The 26,726-nt window shown below is 48.4% G+C and overlaps 1 protein-coding gene across 5 annotated transcripts in view; it reads right to left on the bottom strand.

The window, feature by feature from the left end:
• The window catches only part of AGRN (agrin), a 223,530-nt gene extending 209,411 nt beyond the window's left edge, over positions 1 to 14,119 (bottom strand). For 4 of the 5 annotated variants that reach the window (XM_078849297.1, XM_078849299.1, XM_078849298.1 and 1 more), the window contains exons 1-2: positions 13,587 to 14,116; positions 1,199 to 1,460 (exon numbers count right to left, since the gene is read on the bottom strand). In XM_078849297.1, coding sequence (XP_078705423.1) covers positions 1,199 to 1,460; positions 13,587 to 13,814 — 490 coding nt within the window. In that variant the 5' untranslated portion in view covers positions 13,815 to 14,116. Of the gene's footprint in view, positions 1 to 1,198; positions 1,461 to 13,586 lie in introns of all 5 variants that reach the window. The other variant, XM_078849301.1, reaches the window with a different exon arrangement.
• Between the last annotated feature and the right edge of the window lie 12,607 nt (positions 14,120 to 26,726).

The raw sequence follows: 26,726 nt of genomic DNA, 5'->3' as shown, positions 1-26,726 counted from the left end.
GGGGCAGGGGGCAAGGTAGTAGTAAAACGTGCATTTACTGGGGGGATTGGAGAAAAGACACTCTCCCTAGCCCTTGAGAGATTTCTGCTGCCCTCGAAGCATGGTTCTGCTCCAAGTGATGCAGCCTGGATTACACCTTCCCTTGAGAAATCAGACCTCCCCACCTCCCACAGATATTTAGAATCCTAGAATCATAAACATGTAGGACTGGAAGGAACCTCGACAGGTGATTAGTCCAGTCCCTTGCACTGAGATAGAACCAAGTATCATCAACACCATCCTTCATGGGTTTGTCCAACCTGTTCTTAAAAAACCTCCAGTGACAGAGATTCCACAACTCCCCAGGTAATTTGTTCCAGTGCTTAACCACCCGGACAGTTCGGAAGCTTTTCCTATTGTCCGCTCTGCTGATCTGAGCAAAGAACACGTCTGCTACCTTCACTTGCTAACACTGGTCAGTCACAACAGCTATGGCAGACTATGATTAATTCAAGTTACGGCTCGTTCATCAAGCTTATTCACCAACTTTAACTGCTGGGCCAAGTTCTGCCCTTTGTACCTAGGTATGGAAGTTTTATTCCTGCTGAGGTTACAGGAGCCGGAAAGAAGCCGGCTCGCTTCTCAGATCCCTGTCTGAGTTTGCAGGGATGACTTAAGTGAACCAGTTACAAAACAGAAAAAGTCTGAACCGGAGTCACTGTACGCTGACATAACTTGCATTGACCAAAGTTTGTAGCGTAAAGTGAAAATGACATTGCTTGGCTCCATATTGATTTTAACGGCTACTTCCCAGAACGGGGCTTCACTTCTAGTCATCAGCCATCCACACACAGTTATCTGATGAGACAGTATCAGTTCCCACCAAGGAATCCCCTGCATAACAAATCCCCCAGGCTCAGGTTCCTCCAGCCAACACTTTCTCCTGCAACTCTGACTCCCAGCTGGAAGCCAGGGAGTTTTATAGAGGACTTTCCTCCCCAGAAGACTTTGCAAGGAAGGGAAGTCCCTCCCCTCTGTCTCTGGGTGTTTGACAGCTCACCCAGCCAATCAGCTCTCTTTCCCTGGCTCTACAAGGACTTCACCCCATTACCCCAGTGCGGGGGTTCTTACTGTACAGATGCACAAAGAAAGCCAGCCCTGCGGGAGTGAGGGGTGAAGACAGAGAAAGAGAAGGGGACATGCAAGGAACCAGCCTCACCTTCCACGCAGTGCTCCACCTCCTCCAGGTTGCGCAGGGTAATCCGCATCAGGCTGGAGTTCAGCATCAGCTCGTTCTTGTGTTCCGGCCACAGGTAGTGGGGGGCGGGGTTGACGAAGAAAATGCGGGTGTCCCCCGTTGAGACCTGGTTGTCGCAAATTAAGGGGTCCCCGAAGCCGCTGATTACCACTTTGTTCCCACCATCCAAGAGGATTTCGTGCGTCACGATGTCTTTGCCTTTTAGGTACCGCCAGACTCTCACCTAGAGCAAAGGGAGAGAAAACACAGGAGGTCCCAGTATGAGAACGCGACGCCACCCAGGTCAGAGCCCGAGAGCTAGTGAATCTTCACTCCTCTAAACTGGAGCTTTCTTTGGGGGCTTGGTGAACAGGGTTTATAAAACCTCAAGGGGAGTGAATTTCATGAGCTAGTCCACCAAGAGCAGTAACACGTGAGTGAGAATAGATCACTATGGGCATTGTCCTCTCTGCCCAACCTGAATTCCTCTCACACACACAGACACACTTTATTTGCCTGCTGGTGGAGTGGAGGGGTAGACCAAGTCAATTTTCAATCTCTTGTCACAGAAACATTGTCAAAAGTGCAAGAGAAAGACCCCCTCCTCCCTCTGGGTGTGTGTCAGGTGCAGGTGTGACCGACCTATTACAGGGTTGCACACTGTATTTGGGATTTGATCCCCTGGGTCTGTCATAGCAACCTCCCGCCAGGGCGGGAGCGGACAGCAAAGTCGCACATTTCTCTCCCTGCGTCCCCAGCCCACAGCTCCTGCAGTAGTTTCTTGCTGCGAAGCAGTATGAGGATTCAGCAGGAACAGCTGCCCGACTGCATCCCACTGTCCTGTCCTCCCCAGCAGTCATGCACTGTTCACTAAGCAACATGCCCGCAGGGAGGGGGAGAACCATCCTCAGGTGCAAGACTGGCCCAGCTTCCCTTCCCCACCCCTAGTACCGACACCGAGGGAAGGTGATGGCCTGTGATGGAAACGGAGCAGCTCTGTAACCAGGGCCTATGAATAGGGCCTACCAAATTCACAGCCAGAAAAGACAGGCCACGGACCGTGAAATTTGGTTCCCCCCACCCCACCGTGACATCTGGTCCTTTACGTGCTTTTACTCTATACTCTACAGATTTCACAGAGGAGACCAGCAATTCTCAAATTGTGGGTCCTGACCCAAAAGAGAGTTGTGGGGGTGGGGGGTTCACAAGATTATTTTAGGGGGATTCGCAAAAAGAAAAGGAGGACTTGGGGCACCTTAGAGACTAACACATTTATTTGAGCATGAGCTTTCGTGGGCTGCAGCTCACTTCATCGGATGCATGCAGTGGGACTGTGGTATTCCCACTCTTACTTCTGCGCCCCTGCCTTCTGAGCTGGGTGACTGGAGGATGGGGGCAGCTGGGGGCCCACCTCTACAGGCAACAGCGCAGAAGTAAGGGTGGCCACACGATGCCACGCCATCCTTACATCTGCCCTGCTGCTGGCGGTAGCTCTGCTTTCAGAGCTGGGCTCCCGACCAGCAGCCGCCACTCTCCAGCTGCCCAGCTCTGAAGACAACCCCGCTGCCTGGAGCGGTGCAGAAGTAAGGGTAGCAGTTCTGCAACCCCCCAGCCAATCTCCTTTTTGGGTCAGGACCCCTACAATTACAACGCCGTGAAAGTTCAGATTTAAATAGCTGAAATCATGAAATTTAGGATTTTTTAAATGGACCATGAATTTGGTAGGGCCCTAGGTATGAATACTGCAAGCTGACCTGGTGACCGTGGTGTTCACTCTATCAAGACATTGGTTTTGTTTTATAGGAAGCTGTAAGCGGGGGAAGTGGGGGAGAAAACCAGTAGGATGGCTCCACATAAGCCAATTCTCAGCAAACACTTCAAGTTGATAAGAGACAAAAACGAGGGCAGGACCAGCCCTGGGAACCAGAAGATGGAGGGGAAAAAAACAACAACAACAACAAAAAAACAAAAACCCTACAGCAGTTAGAAAAGGGACTTGCTCACAAAGGGTGGGTAGCCATTCAGGCTGTTGGACAGGGAAAGCAGACAGAGGTGTCTGAAGGAGTTAGGCTTGCCTCGCATACCTAGAGTCCTTCCAGTGGGGGTGAGAGACACACATGTAGGCTGGACTTTTAAAATCTTCTCTCCAAATGCTTTGCTCCTACTGTTTAAAAAACAACCCTTTGGTGCAAGGCAGCTGGCTGATCAGTTCCTAGCATTCCCAGAGGGAAGAACTGCAAGTGTCTGAACCCAGCTGGACCTGCAAGGCCCATGCAGCTGGTTCGCAAGGTGATATAGCCCAGGCCCAGCCTAAGAGTGGGAGAATCAGGGAGGTACAGGCACAAGGAGGATGCCAGAAAGGGGACAGAGATGCAGCTAACCCAGCAACCATGAGAAAGCCATTTGGGATTCTCATTCCCATTCGGGTTACAGACTCCTCTAGGGTGGAGCCTGCCTTGTACGCCTGCAAAGCTCCATGCACGTCGGTTGCACTATATAAAACAACAGTGTCTGAGCCACGGGCAGAGTGAGCCCTGGCAAGCATGGCCTTACAGTACCCGGAGGGGAACAGAATAGAATAGGCACAGTCAACCTGTGGAACTCCTTGCCAGAGGATGTTATAAAGGCCAAGACTATAGCAGGGTTCAAAAAAGAACTAGATAAGTTCATGGAGGATAGGTCCATCAATGGCTATTAGCCAGGATGGGCAGGGATGGTGTCCCTAGCCTCTGTTTGCCAGAAGCTGGGAATGGGCGACAGGGGATGGATCGCTTGATGATGACCTGTTCAGTTCATTCCCTCTGGGGCACCTGGCATTGGCTACGGTTAGAAGACAGGATCCTGGGCTAGATGGATCTTTGGTCTGACCCAGTCTGGCCGTTCTCATGATGGGTTGGTGGGATAAACGTCAGCAGCAACAAGAAAATGCTGCCCCCGGCTCCCCTCCGCAATGCAGGTGCCTAGGGTTACACGTGCGATTGCCCTTCAAGTCGCAGCAAGGTGCATCCGCGGCGTAAGAATTCACCCAAGGCTGAAACTTGCCAGAAAAGGTGTCAGCGTTTGAGGATCTTAGGGTTTTTTTTTGTTTTTTATTAAAGTGATTGATACAAGCTACATTCCCAGTCTCCTTCCCTTCGGCCCTGGGCATGCCAGCACCGCTCCGCAATCCCCTTGGATACAGAAACCGACAGAGGAGGGAACAGCCATCCACTGCCTCCTTTTTGGCTTTGGGCTTTTCTGGTGCATCAGTTGGCGGAGCTACGTTATAGCATCCTGCTTAGGAGAGTCTCCTTTGCAACAGAGACCAAAAAACAAAAACAAACCCCTTGCCATGCCCTGCTTCTGCTGCAGATGGCTTCCACAGAGCTAGCCTCAGTGTTATATTACTTATTGCGTTAGGCCATGGTTAAGGTATCTGAAAACTTTTAAGACTTGGTTTCATCCAATATAGTTTGAACCTTGATTTCCTGGTACATCTTCCCGAGGGCGGACTTTGAGAGCCGGTACCCGGCAGCAAGGGACACTGAGCAGCCACATGAAGCTGGCAGAGCGACAGACGAGAATGTCAGTCACATCTGCCCTGGTTCTGCCCATGACTCATAAGGGAATTATGGTTCCCAGCAGAGGGTGTCATATTTGATTGGATGCTCCCAGGGAAACCAGATCCATAATTGTCCGTCTCCAGCCGCTGTGCAGGCAGGGGAAGTCGACCAGCCTGATGCAAACACAGGCTGCCAAGTTAACAAGAGAGTGCAGGAGTAACTGTCCGAGGCCACAACTGGCCTCCCAAAGGGGAGTTTTCAAGTTAACTCCTTCTCACGGGGAATCCTCCTTTCCTAGGTCAATAGGACACTGTGCTGGGTTATCGCTGAAATATTTCCCTCAGAGATTTCATACATTGCACAGCCTGGTATCTGGCATTTTCTTCTCAGTCCGATTTGCAACACTGCTTCTGAAAAGACAGAGTGTGTGTGCTAAAGCCAGGGACGCCCCCAAGCCAGAGAGACAGCAGCCTTGACCAGCTAGAGAAAGCGGTCTCCATCCATTCCAGGGATCATAGCTCTGACGCAGGAGCATTGAGAGCGTGGGCAGAACAGAGTTGGAGGGGGAGAAGTGAATCTTCCCCGCTCTGACAAGGGAGCAGCCAATCAGGCCGGGGCAAGAGAGCCGGGGAAGACAGTGTTCTGTTTAGTTACAAGAGGCAGTTGTTTGGGCAGTGCGCGTTCCTATAAATTGTTACAGGAAGCCTGTGCTTGAAGCAGACTTTGTTTGCTGTAATATTTGGACAAGCTGGCAGTAAAGCACAGCTCCCCTCGCTCATATAACTTCAGTAAGGAAAATAAAATGTCTGGCCATGAGACAAGGGTTTATTTCTCCCCGCGGGAAGACAGGATCTTCTACCGCAGAGATAACCCAGCAGCCGGCAGATTCCCCAGCTCATCCCACCCCCTCCAAAAAAGGAGAAGAAACCAGCTGAGCAAAGTAGATCTGCAAGCAAATCAAAACGCACTGAGCTCCCAGCTTGTCCCCAGTGGCATGCTCTCGCCTTTTCAAAACTGCTCCTAAAGAAATGCATGGAGCAGAGGGAAGAGGCCAGGATAATGGGAATAATTTATTGCACACCATGGGAGGGGGTGGGGGAGGAACACACCAGACAAGTTCCCTATCTATTGCCCAGGAGTTAAAGGTCCCCTTGCTACTGTGATTCCCTCCTAAGGGAGTGGTCAGGAAACACAGAGCTCTGGCTATGCAATAAGAGTTCATGGAGAGATCTGCTCGAGGAGGAAGCGAGCAGCTTGCTAGCAAGCGTATACATTGCGGCATGTCAGTGTTAACCTGAGAGCCTAGGTCTCTTTGTGGCTACTCCAGAATACCTGTGAGCACAGTCAGCCCTCACTTTTCCCCATGCTTTCCACCAGGCCAGCCACCTAGAGGTCAGTCACCTGCTTTCCACAGCTGTCACAACTCCCCTAGTGAGCTTCAGAGCATGCAATATTAAACCATGCCGCCGCGGGGGAGGGAGGAGTCCACAGGCAAGAGGCTCTGGAAGCCACCCTCCGAAATGAGACAGTGGCTCTTCACATTAACATGGTCTAAAGGAGATTTGCGGGGTTTAAAAACTGGGCTCATGCTCCTCCACGCAGATGACGCAAGAGAAAGCCTCCCTGGCATGAGAGCACTTTTTGCCCTACATCTTAATGTGTGTTTTGCAAGTGCCGGGCCCATTTTACAGATGGGGAAACTGAGGGGCTGAGCGATCAGGGCACTCTTCACAAGGTTACAAAGCGAATCAACGGCATCGTCAGCAAGAGGACTCGGGAGCCTTGACAGCCAGTCCCACACATCTGTTCCACGGAGCATGTTGCAAGGAAGACTGAAAGGGGATCAGAAACAGCTTGCCAGTGCACATGTTCCCACTCCCCCTTTGGGGGCAAGGGAAAAGCATTGCTGATGAGGAGGGGGAAACACTAAGGCATTAGCAAAGGCCCTGACTGTCCCTTTAGGAGAAGCATCTGCCATTCAAGTGTCAGAGTAGTTCAAACCCTTGGTGTATTGCACAGATAGCAAATGTGAAAAATCAGGACGGGGTGGGGGGCAATAAAGTCCTATGAAGGGGTAAATAGGGTCCTATAAGACAAAGTCCCTAATATCAGGATGTCTGGTCACCCTATGCTGGGTTTATCTCTGCTCCTGGATACACAGATTGCAACAGAGCACCTACCATCGGCTCTGGAGCAGGACCCAGCAACCACAGTCCAACCTCGGGACTGGACCACAGACTGCCCTGCCTGCAGCTCGTACACAGCACAGCAGCTGCCTTTGGGGCAGGACCACCAAAAAAGTGCATCATCCCAATGCTCCGTGCCACTCGGGTCCAGCATCGAGGCCCATGGCGGGTTTTTACTCTCACTCTCACATTCTTGGGGCCAGACTCATGATATTTGAAGGCTCGGAGTCTGTGTTGCTAACAACCTTCAAGGCCCTCAGTGGTCTGGAGCCAGGTTCAAATAGCGTCTCTCCAGTCAGGTCTCCCTCAGGCAGCGGGAGAGAGGAAAAGGGGATCTGCAGGATGCATCTTTCAAGGAGGCCGGAGACAAGGCCGCCCCTGCATTGCAGAACGTGCCCCAGGTAATTCCTGCATTCCAACCTGCTCAGCAGCAGTCTGTACTTCTCAATACAATTGCAAGGGACGCCCTCGGAGACCACCACGGCCCAGGCATGCACAGAGGGGGACTCAGGTGTGGCAAGCAGACGCTGCAATAGATTTGGAGGAGCTCACGTTGGGCTTGTCCACAAGCCCTGCTCCAGTAGCCTGCTTGCCCTCCCTCCCACTCCCAGGGCCCCCCCTGGCTTTAGGGGACTTTACCACCGCTTGTGCCAACGTCACTTTACGCCACGGTAAAGTCAGAGCAAAGATTTGCAAGGGTCCAGAAGCCATTCCTTGGCCCCGGGCAGCCCAACCTAAAGCTGAAGTCACACTTTGCTGGCTTCAGAGGCAAGGGGGGAAAGGGTGGGCAAGCAATACAAGTGCGCTCAGAAGCCATTTTCTCTGCCTGACTCAGTCCCAGCAGCAACCAGCTTCAAAGTCCAGCTGCTCAGCTGTACCTAACCCAGCTGGTGCGAGCCCTTTCTGGAGCGTGTGATGGCAATCAGCCAGCGAGCAGCTTCCCATGGCGAGCAGGGGTGACTAACAGGCAGCTTTGTCCTCTCTTCTGATCTTACAGGAATCCCCTGTATTCGCACCGAGAGAGACATCTGCACACAAGTGCTCCCAGATGAGACAGAGAAGCAGGTAGGGGCCGCCCGGGACACACCCGCTCAGGTGAGGGGCAGGATATAGAGAATTAAGGAATGCAGTTCCCTGCTTGCATTAGATTAATGCTGGTCTGAACTCTGTGAAAGGCAAAGGGGAGCCTCCCAATTCCCTGCCAGCCTTCCACACTACAGGCTAGGGGTTTTTTGTTTGTTTTTTTTTTGAAGCACTCTGTGCGGCAGCAGAACTGCCTGTGGTTACATTTATCCACAGAATCAAGTCGAGGCACTTTCCTAAGCAGCACCCGCCTCACCCTATTCTCATCCAGCAAGAGTAGTGCGCTTTGGTAGAACCCTCCGGGCAACCGTCCCCCGCTCCCACCCCCACCCCCTCCTCAGAAAAGTCGCAGCTTAACTAAGTAATAACAACTCACTAATGGCGGGGGCAGCAGGGGGGGGAAAAAGAGACAGACCGTCTTGTGTTGAATGGTGAACAGACATTTTCACCATCCGGGCCAGAAAGCCCTCAGCTGAAACAGCCCGCGCTTTCGCTTTATCCGCGTGAATATATATTCAGACTTCAGACAGGGAGGCCCTGAAGATCAGGTTGCTGCACTGAGCAAAGTAACAGAAGCTAGGGGCTCTTTTCCCACGCTTCATTCTTAGAATGCCTCGGATGCAAGAGGCACCAGCGGACGATTACCTGACGGGCATCCCATTCATCATCAAATACAATTAAGGCTTCTTCTCCGGTGACTCGTTGGCTACACTGAGAAGAAAAATGCCCGGCACGAGAAGGAAAAAATGAGGCTCAAGCTAATTGCCAACCAGAATAGTTAAGAGATCTCCTTCTCTCTCTTTGGCCAAGGAACATGTGGAATACTGGGATCAAGAGGGTGTCCTCAGGGGTTCCTAAGGGCTGGCGAGATGAGGGGGGCAGCAGAAGCAGCACTTGTATTTGAGAAACACGGGGCAAGAATGTATTTAAAGTGAAATGCAAACTAGAGGGAAAGGCATCTCCCAAAAGACCAGGAAATCCTTCCTGCAATTGGAAGTGCCGCAGGCAGCTGAAGCGACTTGGTCTCAAACAAGCCTAGAGAGAGATTCCCACACCGGCGAATCCCAGGAGCTGCAAGGTTCTGGGGTGGGTCTAAGTTTCTAAAGAGACTGGACGCTTCCCCAGAATGAAGCTTTTCAATCCCATGAGCTGGAGCCGGGCAATGGCTGGGAGGCCGCAGAGTTATTGCTGGACCTCAGCAGACCTGGAAAATGAAGAGCTGACGACACAGGCTAATGTCAGTGGTAGCCAGGCTCTGTGCAGGGTTCCATCTGCATCGCTCTGCTAATGCCCCTCGCCCCGACCTGCAGCCCCACCCTACCCTCCCATAGCTGGCGCTTTTCAGAGCCGAGGGGCAGCCAGGCCAAACTGAGGGCTTGTCCACACTTCCAACGCTGCAGCTGTGCCTTACGCCAACGGGAGAGCTTCTCCCACTTCCTTCCAAACCCCTGAGCGACGTACGTTGTAGTGTAGACTAGGACTCAGTTAGCAAAGCACAAGGCCTCACCTCACTCAGACACATTTATCATCCAAATCCAGGTCTCCCCACGATAGCACACATTACTTGGTGGCAACAGGGCCCATATACTTCCCAAGGCTTCCTATGGGGCTGGATCCCAGCTAAGTTTGTTGACTGGAGCATCTACCGGTAGCGCACGGATGTCAGGTCAAACAAAGACACCAGAAGGAGAGAGGTTTGAGAACCAAGTGGAGAAGAACGCCAGGCGCAGAAAGAATAGCCGTGCCCATTAGCAATCTCCTAAAGCACGATCGATCGTGATCTCGGGCCATTGCTCAGGAGCAAAGTATAAGGGAAATAGACCTAGTTACTGTCCCTGAAATACCACCCGGCTAGGGAAGGAAAGATTCGCAAGTCTCAGTGTTAATGCAACAGTTTGAATGTCTGGCCGGTCTCAGACTGTTAATCTCTTCCAAAAGCAAATGAATGGCCAGCAGCGATTTGAGGATGTTTATCTAACGCTACCTTTAATTTCCTCTATTAGTCCTAACCTGCTTATCTCTGTATATCAAAGGCTTCAACTTTGATGGTTAGAGTTTAACCAGGGAGGAATATGCTAAAGCAGCACATGAGAATCTTCTCCAGATATTCCCAGGCCTGCTCCACACAGACCACCCAGCACCCATAACCATTCGCTCTTTTGGGTGTGTATTTAAGGTAACTCATACCATGGACTCAGCCCTTACATTTCCTATTACACTAAGAAAAGCTGCCATGAAATAGATGTTGGATTTCAGAGGTAACCCTAGGTTTTAAGGAACAATTACTAGCGATCCTGTAGTAAGGAAAGGGGTAGGCATTTTCTTGCTAGCTGAGCCAGTAGAATCACTTCTGCACCTTGGAGATTTTTGCCCTTGGTTTTACCTATGCAAGTCACTGTGCATGGCTGTAGCCAAGGGCAAAATGTGGCCAGGTGCATTTAGACAGATTCAGAAAAGGGCACTTCTGAAAGACACTTACACAAGAGTGAATTTCAGCAAAAAAGTAGGTTTCAGTTGTTTGAAAGTATTTTAAATAAAGGTTAAAATAAAAAACAGGCCAATGGTAACAGCAGCACTGCCAAGCTTAAACGTTTAAAAATTGTGAGTCGTGCCAAACTAATGAGATTTTATTTTGAGAGGGAGACTTGGGGTTCTTTTTTATTTGGCTTCTGGCTTTCAAGTCTTTTTTCAAGCTTTTCCTCTACAGCCACGAGGGCTAAAAACTTCTTCAAAAAAACTGGAGTCTCACATAGCCACTTGATTTTAGTAGTTGGGATTTTTTTTTTTTTAAAGAAAAGTCCCAAATATCACAATCAAGTCATGATAGCTGGCAATACTGCCAAACCCAGATGAGATGGGCATTTCTGGTGCAGATGTGAGATCAGGGTTTTGGGGGTGAATTTGTTAGGTCTTTGGGGCTGAAAACGCATCTTAGTAGCACAAAGGGTTCCTGTTTGGGGTCTCTGGGTTCTACTAGGATGCCAATAAAGCAGGGGTATCAAATAAAATAGCCTACACGTCTCATCTGTAACGTGCCTCCATCTTCCCGAGCATGCTTTTTCCAAGCAGAGTGGGATGCATTTCTAGGTAGTTGCTAAAAATAAAAGCCACGCCCAATAGACCACAGTTCTCCCTGCCCCTCTCTGAACCTTTTCCAGTTCCTCTCTATCCTTTCTGGGGCGGGGCAACAAGAATTGGACACAATATTCAACGTGTGGGTGCACCATGGATTTATATAGTGGCATTATGATATTTTCTGTCTTTTTTTTTGTATCCTTTTACTACTAGTTTCTAACATTCTATTAGCCTGTTTGATCAGTGCTACGCATTGAGCTGAAGTTCTCAGAGAATTGCTGTATCCACAGTGACTCAAAGGTCTCTTTTCCAACCTGATGCCGGGTGCTTGCAGCATACACTTTTAACAGTATGCGCAAACAGTCCATCAGGAGAGCTGCAGAGCAGGTGAGATTGTGATACTAGGAAAGTAGGAGTGGAAATGAAGTGGTTTGCTAGGGTCTTGTGCCGATGAAGCGAAATCTGGATTTTGCTCTCCTAAAGCAAAGCCATTATTGGTCATAAGTTTGGAGGGGGCAAGGGACTGGGGAGTGGTGGCTTGGAACATTTCCTCCCCCATCCCCCTGTAATGGGACACTTGTTATCCCTTCTGCTTTGATTATGAGCCTTTGGCACTGGGCCTCCTGGTGCACTGAGGCTGCTCAACTCCCTTTCGATTGCATTTGCCCCAACCTGCCATAGGACTCCAATTGCTCGCAATTGCTTATTAACTTTTCATGTGCCCACAATGTGCTAGACACTTGATAGACAAAGGTCCCTGCACTAGCCTGGAGGGTCTATGATCTAATTGATCAGACTGGGGTATGGAGCATGCTTTGATGGGTTTGGGGGGGGGGGCAGGTAGAGCAAGACAAATGAATGAGGGTACAGTGGAGGTCTTCAGTTGGTACAACTGTCCAACAAGGTTGCAAGACGCTGCCCCAGAGAGCCGATGGGCACTTTTCCTAATGCACCCCATCCTTCCCAGTGCTTCTCTCACCTTCCACACTGGCTGACATCTCCTGCCAGGGCACCGGTATTGGCATCATACCAGGTCCCACTAAAGACTGACCTGCTGGTTAACTCCAGGAGGTTCCTCAGTACTTGCCAGAACAGTCAATTGAAATAGGGAAAGGGGAATGGCCCCACCCAGGTATCTGCATTTTAAGCCACCGCCTTAACAAGAAGTGAGTCACTGCAGAAGGCCTCCCTTCCTGGAAAGGGTTAAACCTTGCAGCATGCTTGCTGAGGACCAGGCGGATGGCATTTCAGGTTGCTCAGTGCTGTCTCTTAGCTTTAAAACCCCATAGCCAGAGGCCAGATTCATAGTTAAACAATAGCTTGTGCTGAAGAAACTCAAGATGCTTTTAGAGCAAACATGGAGATGGGTTCACAGCAAGGGAACCCGCACAAGCACCAGCCAGACAGCAGAGAGTCACATTCAACATTAAAGGGCGAGGGGTGGGGGAATCCTTTTAAAAGCAGCCTTTACAAATTCCCCTTGAAGCAGTTGTTTGAGCTTTTTTTAAAAAAAGAAAAAGAAAAACCCTCGCAATCTAAAAATATATAATTACACACTGAAGCCTCAATTCACACAATAAAAAACACATGTTCTTGCAGAAAAAGGAACTTGTTCAGATTTAAAGTTTTACTACCGCACACATTAAAATAAATATTTGGAGAGTGGTTTCCAGATTAACTTTCCAGGAACTGAAATTTTTTTTTTGGGGGGGGGGGGGATTTGCTATTGCTTTCTTTGGACTGCTGCAATCTGAGAGAGTTCACGGTTTATTTAGCGCACTTGTTAGGATTGGGGGGGGGGGGGCCGGGCGGAGTTGAGAAAGTGAAAAGAAGGGACCAGATTCTCCTCTGTTACACCATTAGGGTAAATCAGGAATAAACCTACTGAGGTTTACACTGTTCTAAGGGGGCTCGGAATCAGTGCGTTTCTTGCAAGATGCCAGGGGGAGGAAGATGGGAGACAGAAGGGAAACACGGAACAGACAAGAAGCGTAAAAATGATCCATTTCTTCTTGCTCCATTCCCCACAGCGACTACTTCCACCTACCCCATATTTTAGGGAGGATTTTTTTTTTAAAAAAATTGTTCCTTCCATTAAAAACCCCGTCGATCTAAGTTTAGCGACCAAAACCATGAAGAAGGAGAAATTACACGGCAAGGAAACTTTTTTTTAGTGAAAGCCCCAAGTTGCCCACAAACTTGTGTGTTTAGCTGGAGCAGAGCTGATGCCTCGCTGGGCAGGAATCTCCCCAGGGCTCATTCCAGCCCCTGGGTGGGGGTCGGGCTAGATGCTGCCCCGCTGAGGGGAAAGCAACAAGTGGAGCAGAGCTGGGGGAAGGAAGGAATAGATCGCTCAAGAGTTGCGAAAGAAGGTTTCACTCCGGAGCGGCGAGGTGCCGTTTACACGCTGCCTGGTCCCTGGCCCGTTTAGCGCAGCCCTCCCCCCAGCGCAGGGGGACGTTGCTGGCCCCGCCGCCGCGTTACCTTGCAGGAGTAAGTGTGATGAACCGGGTCCATGTTCATGATCTCCTCCACCGTGCCCGTCAGCACCACGTTGGCCTCTTCCTCTCTCCTCTCCAACTCCGGCTCGGGACAGCTGCCCGAGCAGCCCCCCAGCCCCACGGCCAGCAGCGCCAGCGCCCAGGCGGAGAGCCCCGCAGCCCCGCTCCGCCTGCCCCCCATCGCCGCACAAAAGAAACCGAAGCGGCTCATCCAGCGGCGAACAAAACCCTCTTCTTCCCCCAAGGAGTCACCCAAACTGCACCGGGGCGAACAAAGCCGCCCCGCTCGCCGCAGCCCGGGCGCGCCCAGGGGAGGTTACTTGGGCTCCAGCGTGGGGAGAAGGAAAGGGGGGGGGGACACCCCAACGGGGAGTGCTTTTTTTTTTTCTCCTTTCCCCCAGCTCTGATCAGGGAGAAATGCTCCTGCTCCTTCTCCCTGCGCCCGGCTGAGAAAGGCTGGAGATTTGCATGCAATCTGAATTGCTGATAAGGGGGGGGGAGAGATAGAGAGAGAAAGAGGAGGGCTGGCAAAACAGCCCTGACTGCCTGGTCGTCTCTTCTCTTATTGCAGGGCTGGCGAGAAACGCCACCCCCAGGAAATACACTCCCATCAGGTTAATGGATAATCAGGACTCCAACGTGCTCGGACTTTTAAAGGTGCAGGGAAGTGGCCGCTTTTACGTCCTTCCTTTTCCCTCTCTTGGTTTAGTGACACTTGGCCCCCGTCTCCCAACTGTGCCCCTAGGGTTTGCCTGCTCCCCCCCCCCCGCCCAAGTCACGTTCACCCTAAGTAGGCAAAGTGAAGATTTTAGCTGCACATTGGCCCGAGCCCTCTCTGGCGCCCACTTCCAGGAGGCTGTATCTGCCTGACTCCCCCGCAGGGTCAGGGAGAGACAGACTCGCACTTGGTAACTGGCACAAAAACGCTGTCACTCATTAACACAGCCACTCACACGCTCTTTCCATTCACCTGGGGCCCCAGAGAGGGACTTCCTCCTCCCACTTGAGCTAATAATAATATTTGGATCTGACCTTTCTGATGAAGGGTAGTAGGAATTTGCATGTGTATGGAACTGGTTTTCATCAGCCCATTTCCAAATGCCTTTCAAATGTAGATTAGCCTGATGATGATGATGATAATGATGATTAATATTGTACAGAGGCGGGTGGGGAAACTGAGGTGGTTCCTGGCCTGGTGTTCAAAGGCACTCCAGGTGCTGGGCCCCTGTAAAAATGAGACCGCAAGTGATTTGTCCAGCATTGCGCAAAAAGGCAGTGGCCTAATAAAGCGCAAATCCCAGGTCTTCTGAAACCCACTCTGTTGCTCTAACCCCTAGAAAGTCCCTGGTCTGGTGGGATGGCTTGGGTTTACCCCTCGAGTATTCTCTGTTCTGACCTTCTGCCCTGGCTTTCTCCATGGATTAGACAGCAATTTTTCCAGATGTCCTTAGCAATTATTGCAAATATAAAATGAAAAGTTAAGTGGCACCAGGGGAGGGATGTTGTTTCTTTCCTTCATAAATTAGCCATCCCCGGGGTGTTTTACAAGAGTATTTCACTCACTGGCCCTAAACAAGTCATGCTGGTGACCTAAGGGCAAGGAGGTAAATTATTGAAGATTGGGTGGACTCACAACCAAGTCAATACTGTGGGGGGAAGGGAAGGCGGTCAAAAATTGACATGCCAAATTCAATAAAAATCAGTGGACTGAATTGTTAAGAAATTTCAAGCCCACTTTGAAAATTCCAAGCCCCCCCTTCTTTCCTGGAGGCTTCATGCAATTCTGTTTACGCTACGTACATCTGAAATGTTATATGTATTGATTGTTGTTTTTTTCCCCCCTTTCCCTTGAATGTAAACATGGTAAACAAAATTTAACCGAAGAGCCAGCAATGTAACAGTCAAACTTAAAACAAAAATTAAGTAAATTAATTAATTAAATTAAAGTTTTTAAAAACCAAGACCCTATCCTAAGTAAAGTTTTTACCCTGAAAAGGGACAAGTGCCAGAGATTCCATGAAGGCCCATAGGGCCTTTGGCCTAGGTCCTCAAAGTTATTCAGGCACCTAACTCCCATTGAAATCCTATGGAATCAATGGGAATTTGGCACCTAAATACCTTTGAGGATTTTGGCCTTGGCTACTTCCCCTGTTAAAACCTTAAAATCAATAGGTTATTCTCACAGAAGGAGCAGATCTAGGTTCCGTTTTATTCACAGCATCAGTGTTTGGGGAAGGATCGAATAACACAATTCCACATTTGGCCATTGTCTAGAAAAAAAACCTCACACATAAGGCCAGATTCTCCGAAGTGAAAGTGGCTTCCACTGTGACACTTGTGGAAAGGTTTCCTAAAGGGCCCAGCCCATAATGCGGTCAACTTTTTTGAAACTCTGCATCCAACTGTGGATGCCTAGAGCTTCTGAAAATTCTGACCATAGCATATCCTGCTGTTGTACACACCTGAACCTTGATCCTCCAGTGACCTTCATGCAAGACATAAGGAACCCATTGTGTTGGCATGAAGCACACCAACAGTCTCAGATTTCCATCCTGCACCAACTGCAAAGCTAATAATACGGTTACTAAATTTGTTGGTTTTTTTCCATCACAATATTCATCCCCCATGAATTGGTTTATATCATCAAAGCACTGTGCAAACACTAAAGGCCTGAAAAGCAGGTCCTAATTGACTAATTTGTCACTTCATCCTAATGCAAGGCAACAGCAATGGCTCACTTGGGTCTAAGAAAACTCTGCTCCATTCTGACAAGCCACACATTTGCTCCGACCGGCTAAGAGGATTCTCACAGCAAAGTCTCCTTTCGTATATGCTTAAAGTTAAGCATGTGCTTGAGGGCTTTGCTGGATCAGGTCCAAAACACTAAGCCCTCTGCACAATCAAGCCCCAAGACCCAAAATGCTTTTTCTCATCCCATTTGGGCTTGCACCAGAATCCTACATTTGGTAACATTGAGATCCAGATCCAAACTTAGCAACTAAATGATTTTACATGAGATCTTTCCTGTCCCACAAGCAAAAGAAGACAGAAGTGAACTGCTGACTTGGTAAGTGATGTAGGGTGGAAGGCTTGGGTTTTGTGGAACATTGGTCCACCTTCTGTGAGGTGAGGGGCTGTATAGTTTGGATGGCTTCAGTGGAAGGGGAACTAGTCTGCTCAGGAACAGGCTGATGAGAGTGGGTCAGGAGGGTGAACAAAAGAGAAGGATAAAAAGAGGCAAGATATGAGCACTCGGCACAAATTCCCGATGTTGAGCACAGAAGTAATCAAGGAACCAAAGGACATGGAGAAGAAATTCTCTAATTGCCGACACACCAGTGCTAGGAGCCCAGGTGGCAAACAAGAGGAATTGGAATTGCTTATTTCTGAGCATAAATTCAACCTAGTTGGTATTACAGAATACCCTACTGGGAGGATTCCCATGATTGGAATGTTAAAAAACAATGGTTATAACCTATTTAGGAAGGACTGAGTTGGCAAAAGGAGAGGGAGAGTGGCCCTCCATGCCAAAAATGGCATTACCCAGTGGTGCTGGAACTAGAGCTGCTGGGGGTGCTGCTGCACCCCGAGACTTGAAGTAGTGAAAACAAAACACCAAATTCACGGTTTCCATCATCAGCCCCCCCGCTACAAAATTTATTCCAGCACCCCTGGCATTACCTGTTTCCAAGTCACTGATAACCCAGAAAAAAATTATGTTGAATGCTTATGGATCAATGTCCTAACAGATAAAGTACAAGACGGGGTATGAGTTGGGGTCTGCTACAGACCACCAAATCACTCTAGGGAACAAGACGACAGACTCTTTATGCACCTATCTATAATGTGTAGGGGAAAAAAGCTGTGTGATCAAGGGGGATTTCAATGTGAGTGACACATGCTGGAGGTTTCATGCATCCAGTACTAACACATCCTTGGAATTTCTGTACATCATAGAGGACAAGTTCCTAACTCAAAGAGTCTTGCATTCCACACGGGAATTCTGTAGTAGACCCTGTTGTGACAGATATAGAGGAACTGATCAAAGAACTAAAAATTAATTGTAGTTTAGGTACAAGTGATCTTGACTTGATCACATTTATAATGTGGAAACAGAATAAAGTCCGTACCAGTGATAAATATACTTGCCGCTTTAAAGGGCCAATTTCATAAAGCTGAAAACAATCATGAGCCAGATCAACTGGGAGGAAGAATTTAATCAGGAAAATGTGAATGACAATTGGGAATTGTTTATGAACACTTTATTAGATGTCCAAAGAGCCATAATCAAGGAGCCGGATAAAACACCAGCTTGATTTAGAGGGAAACTGAAGGCAGTTATAAAAAAATTAAAAATAATACATAACAAATGGAAGAAAGGGAAAGTTGATAGTAATGAATATAAATCAGAAGCTCAGAATTGTAGAAAATTGATAAGGGAAGCAAAGGGACACAAGACGAAATCTATGACCAGCAGAGTTAAGGACAATAAGAAGGAGTTTCTTAAGAATATTAGAAACAAAAAGAACACTAACAATGACATTGATCCATTATTAGATGGAAATGGTAGAATTATCAATAATAAGCAGAAAAGGCTGAAGTGTAAAATACCTATTTTGGTCTCTATTTAGGAAAAATAGATAATGTAGTCATGTCAAAGATTCATAGAAATGTATGTCTGGGTGGGAACCCCAAGAGGTCATGAAGTCCAGCCCCTTGTGCTGAGGAAGGACCAAATAAACCTAGATCATCCCTGAAAGGTGTTTGTTCTTAAAAATCTCAGTGATGGGGACTCCACAACCTCCCTTGGAAGTCTATTCCAGAGCTTAACTAGCCTTAGAATTAGAAAGTTCTTCTAACATCTAATCTAAATCTAACCTGCAGATTAACCACATTACTTCTTGTTCTTCCTTCAACAGACATGGAGAACAATTGATCACCATTCTCTTTAAAACAGGCCTTAATATATTTGAAGATTGTTATCAGATCCCCCTTCAATCTTCTTCTCTCAAGATTAAACATACCCCATTTTGTTAACCTGACCTCTGAGGAAAGGTTTTCTAAACCTTTTCTTATGTCTGTTGCTCTCTGCTGGACTCTCTCCAATTGGCCACATCTTTCCTAAAGTGTGGAACCCAGAACTGGATGCTGTACTCCGGCTGAGGCCTCACCTGTGCTGAGTGGAGCAAGACAATTACTTCCGGTGACTTACATATGATATGCCTGTTAACACACCACTTAGTGTTGGCCTTTTCTGCAGCTGCATCACACTGTTGACTCGTATTGAATTTGTGACCCACTATGACCCCCAGATCCTTTTCAGAACTGCTACTACCTAGCCAGTTGTTCACCATTTTGTAGCTGTGCATTTGATTTTTCCTTCCTAAGTGTAGCACTTTGCACTTGTCTTTCATCTTGTTGATTTCAGCCCAATTCTCTAATTTGTCAACGTTGTTTTGAATTCTACATATTATAACACTCTATTTTTCTAGTATCTCAAGAGGATGTTAAACAGCAGCTACTAAAGTCAGATGTTTTAAAATCAGCAGGTCCAGAGAACCTTCATCCAAGAGTTTTAAAAGAGCTGGCTGAGAAGCTCACTGAACCATTAATATTGATTTTCAAAAAGCCTTGGAGCAGTGCAGAGATTCCAGAAGGCTGGAATAAAGCTAATGCTGTGCCAAATATTTAAAGAGGATAAACGGGATGACCAGGGTAATTATAGGCCTGTCCGTCTGACATCTATTGGAGTCAAGGTAATAGAGTGGCTCGTACAGGACTCAATTAATAAGGAATTAAAGGAGGGTAATATAATTAATGCCAAGCAACATGGGTTTATGGAAAATAGATCCTGTCAAACTTACCAGATATCTTTTTTTTAAATGAGATTACAAGTTTGCTTGACAAAGGTAATAGTGTTGATGTAATATACTTAGGCATATGGCCTTCAATGTGGTACTGCATGACATTTTGATTAAAAAAACTAGAAAGATATGCAACTAACATGGCACCCATTAAATGGACTGACAGCTGGCTAACTGATAGGTCTCAAATTGTAATTGTAAATGAGCAATCATTATCAAACATGTATGTTTCTAGTGAGGTCCCGCAGGGATCAGTTCTTGGCCCTATGCTATTTGACATTTTTATTAATGACTTGGAAGAAAACAACATTGCAAGCTATATCCGTGACAGATGACACAAAAATTGGGGGAGTGGTAAGTAATAAAGAGGACAAATCACTGCTACAGAGCAATCCGGACGGCTTGGTAAGCCAGGCACAAGCAATCAGTGTGTGTTTTAGTATGGTTAAATGTAAATGTGGACATCTAGGAACAAAGAATGTCGGCCATACTTACACGATGGGGGACTCTTTCCTGGGAAGCAGGGACTCTGAAAAAGATTTGGGGGTCATGGCGGGTATTCAGCTAAACATGAGCTCCTAGTGCAATGCTAAGATGTAGTCAAAAGGGCTAAGGCGATCCGTGGATGCATAAGCAGCTGAATCTCGAGTAGGGGTAGAGAGGTTATTTGACTTCTGCATTTGGCACTGGCTTGATTACAGCCTATAAGTACCTACATGGGGAAGAAATATTTAGTAAAGTGCTCTTCAATCTAGCAGAGAAAAGTCTAACACGAGCCAATGGCTGGAAGTTGAAGCTAGACAAATTCAGACTGGAAATAAGATGTTGATTGTTAACAGTGAGGATAATTAACCAGTGGAACAATCTACCAAGGGTCATGGTGGATTCTTCGTCACTGAATATGTTAAAAATCAAGAGTGATGTGTTTTCTAAAAGCTCTGCTCTAGGAATTATTTTGGGGAAGTTCTCTGGCCTGTGTTCTACAGGAGGTCAGACTAGAGGATCACAATGGTACCTTCTGGCCTTGGAATCTATTAAACCAACTCCAGCTCCCGACAGGGCTAAAAGGAAACATTTGGGGGCAGACCATTATCTGGTATAAAACAATGGAGCTGTGACAATTTGCCCCCAGGATCCGACAATGTTGGGAATCTTTGGGTCCGTATTTTATAACTTAGCACACTCCAATTCTAATCTACTTTACACACAGCTTCTGCGGATATCTCTGAGATTTCCCTGCAAACCAGTCTTCGCTCCTGTGTGGAGGGGAAAGTTGTTCCTAAACAACAAAGGGCCAAGTTAATGGTTAGGATGGGAAGAATGCATTGTTAGCCTAGAGCGAAGTTGAACCTGCAGAATCATCAGCATTGTTAGTCAAGGTCTAGCACAAAGGACATCTTTATTACATCGCAGCCACTGTAAACTCAGGCAATCAGCTAAAAATATTTCAGTGCCTGGCAGATTATTTTGTTATTTTAATTATTAATTTGTATTGTATCTTTGAGCACAGTTCAGTGGTAAATCCTGGAAACAACCTCCACTCTGGGGTGGAAAAGACACAGCTGTACTATGCTTCCAGTGCTTTGCAAAGCGGAGAAGAGGAATTGTTTACTCTTTATTTATTTTAATTTCTATTTATCATTTGTCGCCCGTCCCCATCTGTTTTCAAGGCTGTTACAAGGAAAATGGATTTAACGAGCTTTTCTGTGCAATGGCCTTTGCTTGGTTAGCTCTTTCAAATCAATTGACTTGCTTTTGGAGGCTGTCTGATGGAGCGGACTATACCGGTTATTGTTTGTTTTCTTTGATCCTGTTTGCTTATTGAAAGAATAAAGTCAAACATATTACAGCACCGCATGTAATGATTACAGGCTTCGGAGCAGATCTTGCATCACAGACAGGTATTGGTCTGATCCAGAATAGTACTGAGTATCCACAACTCCTATTAAAGTGGAGGAGAAATATAGCTCTTCCGTCTCTCTCAGGATCAGGCCCATAATTCCATGACAGATCCACAGCTGGCAGCAAACGTCAGCCTAAAAAAAATACTCCTCCCTTAACTGGGTTGTGGGGGAATCGTTTCATCCTGGAGGCGGCTCTAAGGAGGCCGATTGTTCAGAGAGAGACTGTCAGGTGGTTTGTAAGAACAACCAGAAAATGAAACTGACCATATGCAGACATGAAACGGACTATTCTATCGCTTACATCGGGCCATTACACTCAGCAGGACCAGGATTTCATCCAGTGTCCAAGCTTACTCAAGTTCAGACACTAACCCAAGAGCACCCATGGTAAAAGGGTTTTTTAAAGGAACACCATCACCTTAAAATCTCCCCCTTTAAAAACCAAATTGGGTTAAAGGTAGTTTTCAATGCTACCGCTTCCAGGCAGACCCCCCACCCCTGCCACTATTTATGCTACTTGCAAAAATATTTCTACCTTTCCTATTGTGGTGGGAAACACCCACCCAGACACAAGGGGAAACTGACTAAGGCTCCGTCTACACGAGCTAGGGGTGCGACTCCCTGCCTGCATAGAGGTACTCGCACTAGATCTCATCTAAACACGGTCATGTGGCCGCAGTAGCACACGTTAGCAGCCCCGTGTACGTACCCACGGGGTTCTGGTGGGTTTGTACTTGGGGCTGCTAGCAAGGTGCTGCTGCTGCCCATGCCATTGTGGCTACACTGCTATTTTTAACAGCACTAGCTTGAAGAGAGCTAGCAGGAGTGTGTCTGCCGGAGCTGGGGCAAGCCCCTCTTATTCGTAGCGGACGTGTAGCTGTAACACAAGAACGAGGGGTCACCAAATGACATTGATAGACAGCAGCTTTAAAACAAACAAAAGGAAGTATTTTTTGCCACACAACGGAGTGTCAACCTGGTGGCACTCTTTGCCAGAGGAGGTTGTGAAGGCCAAGACGATAACAGGGGTCAACAAAGAACTAGATAAGTTCCTGGAGGATAGGACCATCAATGGCTATTAGCGAGGATGGGCAGGGATGGTGGCCCTAGCCTCTGTTTGTCCGAAGCTGGGAATGGGCGACAGGCAGTGGTGAGCTGGAGCCGGTTCGCACAGGTTCGCACAAACCGGTTGTTAAATTTTGAAGCCGGTTTAGAACCAGTTGTTAAAGAATACAAGGAACCAGACAGTGTGCTGTGAGGCAACTAGTAAGCTTTTGAACACTGTAACAAGAAAACACTTAAGCACATGGTTAACTTTAGGCAATTTTTACTCACCCGGTGGCACTCCGGGTCTTCGGCGATGGGTCCTTCAGTGCCGCCGAAGACCCGGAGCGAGTGAAGGAACCGGTTCTTCACCTTTTGGCAGCTCATCACTGGTGACAGGGGATGGATCCCTCGATGACTACCTGTTTATTCTCTCTGGGGCACCTGGCACTGGCCCACAGGATACTGGGCTAGATGGACCTTTGGTCTGACCCAATATGACCATTCTTATGTTCTAACACACTCGCTCAGATGAGAACTAACACGAGTATATCTGTGTGGACTGCGTGACCTGGGCATCGCACCCCTAGCTCCCACAGTAGACACTGCATTACTTACTGATTATACAAGGTGAGAACACTGAAACTGACTATACACCAAGTTGAATGCACAATGTAAATAAATTACCTGACAAAATACGTACATCATTGTTTTTCCTTCAGGCTCCTTCAGGGGGTGCTGGGGGTCACATTTCCAAGATTCCCTATGTAATCACAAGGGCTAGAAAAACATTTTTTTCATTGAAAACTGTGATTCTCCCACTCAGTTGACTCCAGGTGGTGGAGCTTTCAAAAGAAAAAGAACCCCACCAAACATCGGGAAACCCATGATAAAGCTGTGAGAGTTAGGCATGTGTGTTAGCAGAGCTGCCAACTTTGAGCACATGAATAGTGACATCAGTGGGATTTCTCACATGCTTAAAGCTAACCACCTGCGTTAGGCTGTGCAGGATCAGAGCCTTTCATGTTACCCTGAGCAACTGCAGTTATAAAATTTCTGACAGAAGTACAAGTTTTAAGCTGACAATGTCCCGGGAAAATCCTTCCCGTTTTAACAACTGGTAATGCAGCTGAGGAAGCTTGTTTTAAATTACCTGACATGTCAGACGAGTGCCTGTTTCCAGATCTTTTTCAGTGAAAATTAAATGTCAGACGCCCTGATGTTCCACTCAGCAGCTTCATGCCAGAGTAGCTCTGACCTTGGACAGTGAAACTCTTTCTCTTACAGAAATCTAGTGATGTAGCGTTAGGCCAACTCACAAGTGACCAGTGATCGCGAGTGCCTCAATTTTCAGGTGCCCAACCTCAGACACCTCAAAGGCCCTGATTTTCAGAGGACAGGCACTCAGTGCATTCTGAATATCGGGCGTGTGTCATGTTGGACACCTGAAAAATCGAGGCACTCAAAATCACTAGTCACTAGGGCAAATATTGGTCTAAATCACAGACTGCCTCATTTTTCCCCATCTGTAAAATGGGAGAGTAGAATTTTCTATTCGCACTGACGTAGCTCTGGGAACTGGCCAAGGACAAGGCACTGGGGGATATGGGTATGTCTACACTGCAGCTGAGAACAAGCCTCCCAGTCCCAGTAGTCAGACTCATACTAGTGGGGCTCAAGCTCGGACTTTGTCGCTCAGACTGGAGCTTAAAATCCCAAGCCGTAACATCCACACTACTATTTTTAGCGTGCTAGTACTCGTCTGCCTACCTGGGCTCTGAGGCTCACTCCCAGCCGCAGACTAAACACACCCACAGATGCCCTATGCATAATGCCCTGAGCAGATCCCCTCTAGATTCTGAAGCCAGGCTTTGGAGCAGAGACTCGGCTCCCAGAGAGTCCATCTCAGGTTTCACACCGAGCCCAGGGCATGCCGGGGCAGGACTTTGGGAATTTTGCGAGTGCTGTGTGGATACCTCTGCAGTGCAAAAAGGCAGAGGAAAGTTTATAGTTGGGTTCCTCTCGCTATCAAATCACAGAACCTTGATTCAATGACCTCCCACTAACCGGGCCTGGAACAGGGGTTACGGTTGGGTGCATACGTCCCTGCTTCATCTGTCATACCTGGTCCAATCACTGGTATCAAAAACCTGCTTTCAGCCCATTTCAATATACCCTGGTCTGAATGTGGGCCTGATTCTCCTCCCACCTGCCCTGGTGTAGATCAGGAATAAATACACCCCTACTGCAGCGTAAATGAGACTACAACCACAATTTCCTCCTTCCACAGAAAGTCCTTGACTTCTTCACAACGTGCCGACGTCCTTAGCTCACGGGGCTTTTTTCCACTCACGCTCCACAACTCTGATAAGCTTTAAGAGATGTTTTAATGTGGGGTTTTTTTTGCCCTCTCTTTTCTCTTTTAAGTTAATCCCTCTTGGTGGTTTCTGACATTGTCAAATGGCTTTTGTGTACTGTCAGAAAACCTCTTGATGTAGCTACACAGCAGCTGCTAACAAGTTGCCCCTGGGATCCTACATCTAAGTAGGCTGTCTGCCCGCATAACCATTTCCAAATAAGTACATCTATTAATGAGATCTCAGTGGGAGGTGGGCTGGGAGAGCCAGGGAGCAGCTCTCTGTCAGGCAACCTGCAGGGAGTGGGGGCATCTGTTTCACCACTGCTCACTCTGATGGTGGGGTTGGGTTTTTCCCCCGCTCATTTTTCTAGCCAACAAGGTTCTGGCCCTGCCTCTGAGCTGGGCTCAGCCAAGTAATGGCAGGCGCAAGCCAACACAACCTGGAGCCTGCTTCAAACGGCGCCGAGTTGGTGAATGTAGACACGGCAGAGAGGGGCTGCAATTCGCCCATCTGGACCTCACGTGCGGCCTCCATGTCCCCAGTGATCCCTATGCACACGTGTACAGCCCACTCACCCTGAGCTTCGGCCCATAGCTCCCAGCTGGAAGATCTCCTTGGACTGGCCCTGCTTTAAATCATTATGGCTCGCTCAGGTCCAGGGAGGCCTTAAGAACGAGCAAGTCAGGTGAAGGGTTGGGGTCTGCACAGTCGGTCCAGGAACTCAGAGCCCAGAGCCAGCTCCCCCTCCTTGGCAGTGGGAGGGGAGTGGAAGCCAGAGTTCCCCTCCCTGCAGTAGCTCCATTGCTTGGGGCCCAACCACCGTCATCACCGTGAAGTGGAACGGGGCTGTGCAGTTCATAGGGCCGGGGGCTGCCCTTGCCCCCTTAGCTGGGTTGCAGGTGGGTGTGGTTTGAGAGGGGCCGGAGGGTGACTGAAACATGCCCTTGTGGATAGGGCCACCTGCCGCCAGCTCTTGGGGAGGCAGGTGCTGCTGTGGGGGGGGCTGGAGGGGCAGAGCGGGAGGGATCCTTCACTCGCGTCAACAGAGCTCTCTTGCGAGCACTTCTCAGATCTCTCTGCTTCGGCCCCAGAGCATTGCTGTGCCCAGCAGGGTTCACACTGTGCCCAGGAATCCCAACCCCCAACCTAGAGAGCCACACCGATCCTGCTGAGCCTGGACCCTCCCTGCCACGGAGCGGGCGGGACTTGCTTCCAAGTGCTCCAGAGAACCGTGGCTATCTAACACAGGGGACCTACCTGTGGTTACAGGGCGACCGGGAGGGAATTAATGTTGTCGCACGCCCTGGGAAGCAGGGGGCAGTAGTGCTAACCCCAAACATGTACGAATCATGAGCCAGACCTCTCATAGTCATGAGAGCAGTTTAAAAATCATGAGATTAAAGAAATAATAATAATACCGTTCGAGTCCATTTCCTTTCCCTTCCGAGGCCATAGGGTGCACTGGGGTCCCGTTTTCCATCTTTTCTCTGTCACTTTCTCTATTAACTGAAAGCAGAGAGTCTCACATAGTCACATGACTCCGAGCTGGGGCTTTATGAAAAACGCCAATTAGCACAAGAGTCCGCAGCACTGGATCAGCAAGAACAAGGGCATGCGAGGAGATGGACTGGTACCCCACACGCCGCGGCAGCTGGAAGACTGTCCGTAGCCATCAGTGCCACCAACTAGGAACTTGGGCCTCCCATCAGGAATATATTAGAGGGGATTTGGGTTTCCTTTAGGGCCTTTCAGACTTGTTGGGCACACTGATCCCTAGAGGAACCCCCCTGAAGTCAATGTAGTCACACCAGGGATTAGCCCAGTGAGATGCCCATCAGGCAGCGGCTGGTTAGGTGGGATATCCTGCAGCTATTGTACACCTATTCAGCAGCTCACACACACTTGTTCTCCCGGAGGAGGAAGAGTGTTGGCCATGACACCAGTTTTATTT

Source organism: Lepidochelys kempii, chromosome 18 (assembly GCF_965140285.1).
Source record: "Lepidochelys kempii isolate rLepKem1 chromosome 18, rLepKem1.hap1, whole genome shotgun sequence".
Taxonomy (NCBI): domain Eukaryota; kingdom Metazoa; phylum Chordata; order Testudines; family Cheloniidae; genus Lepidochelys; species Lepidochelys kempii.
The sequence above is the reverse complement of the archived record's forward strand: the minus strand, read 5'-3'. Positions and strand labels throughout refer to the sequence as shown.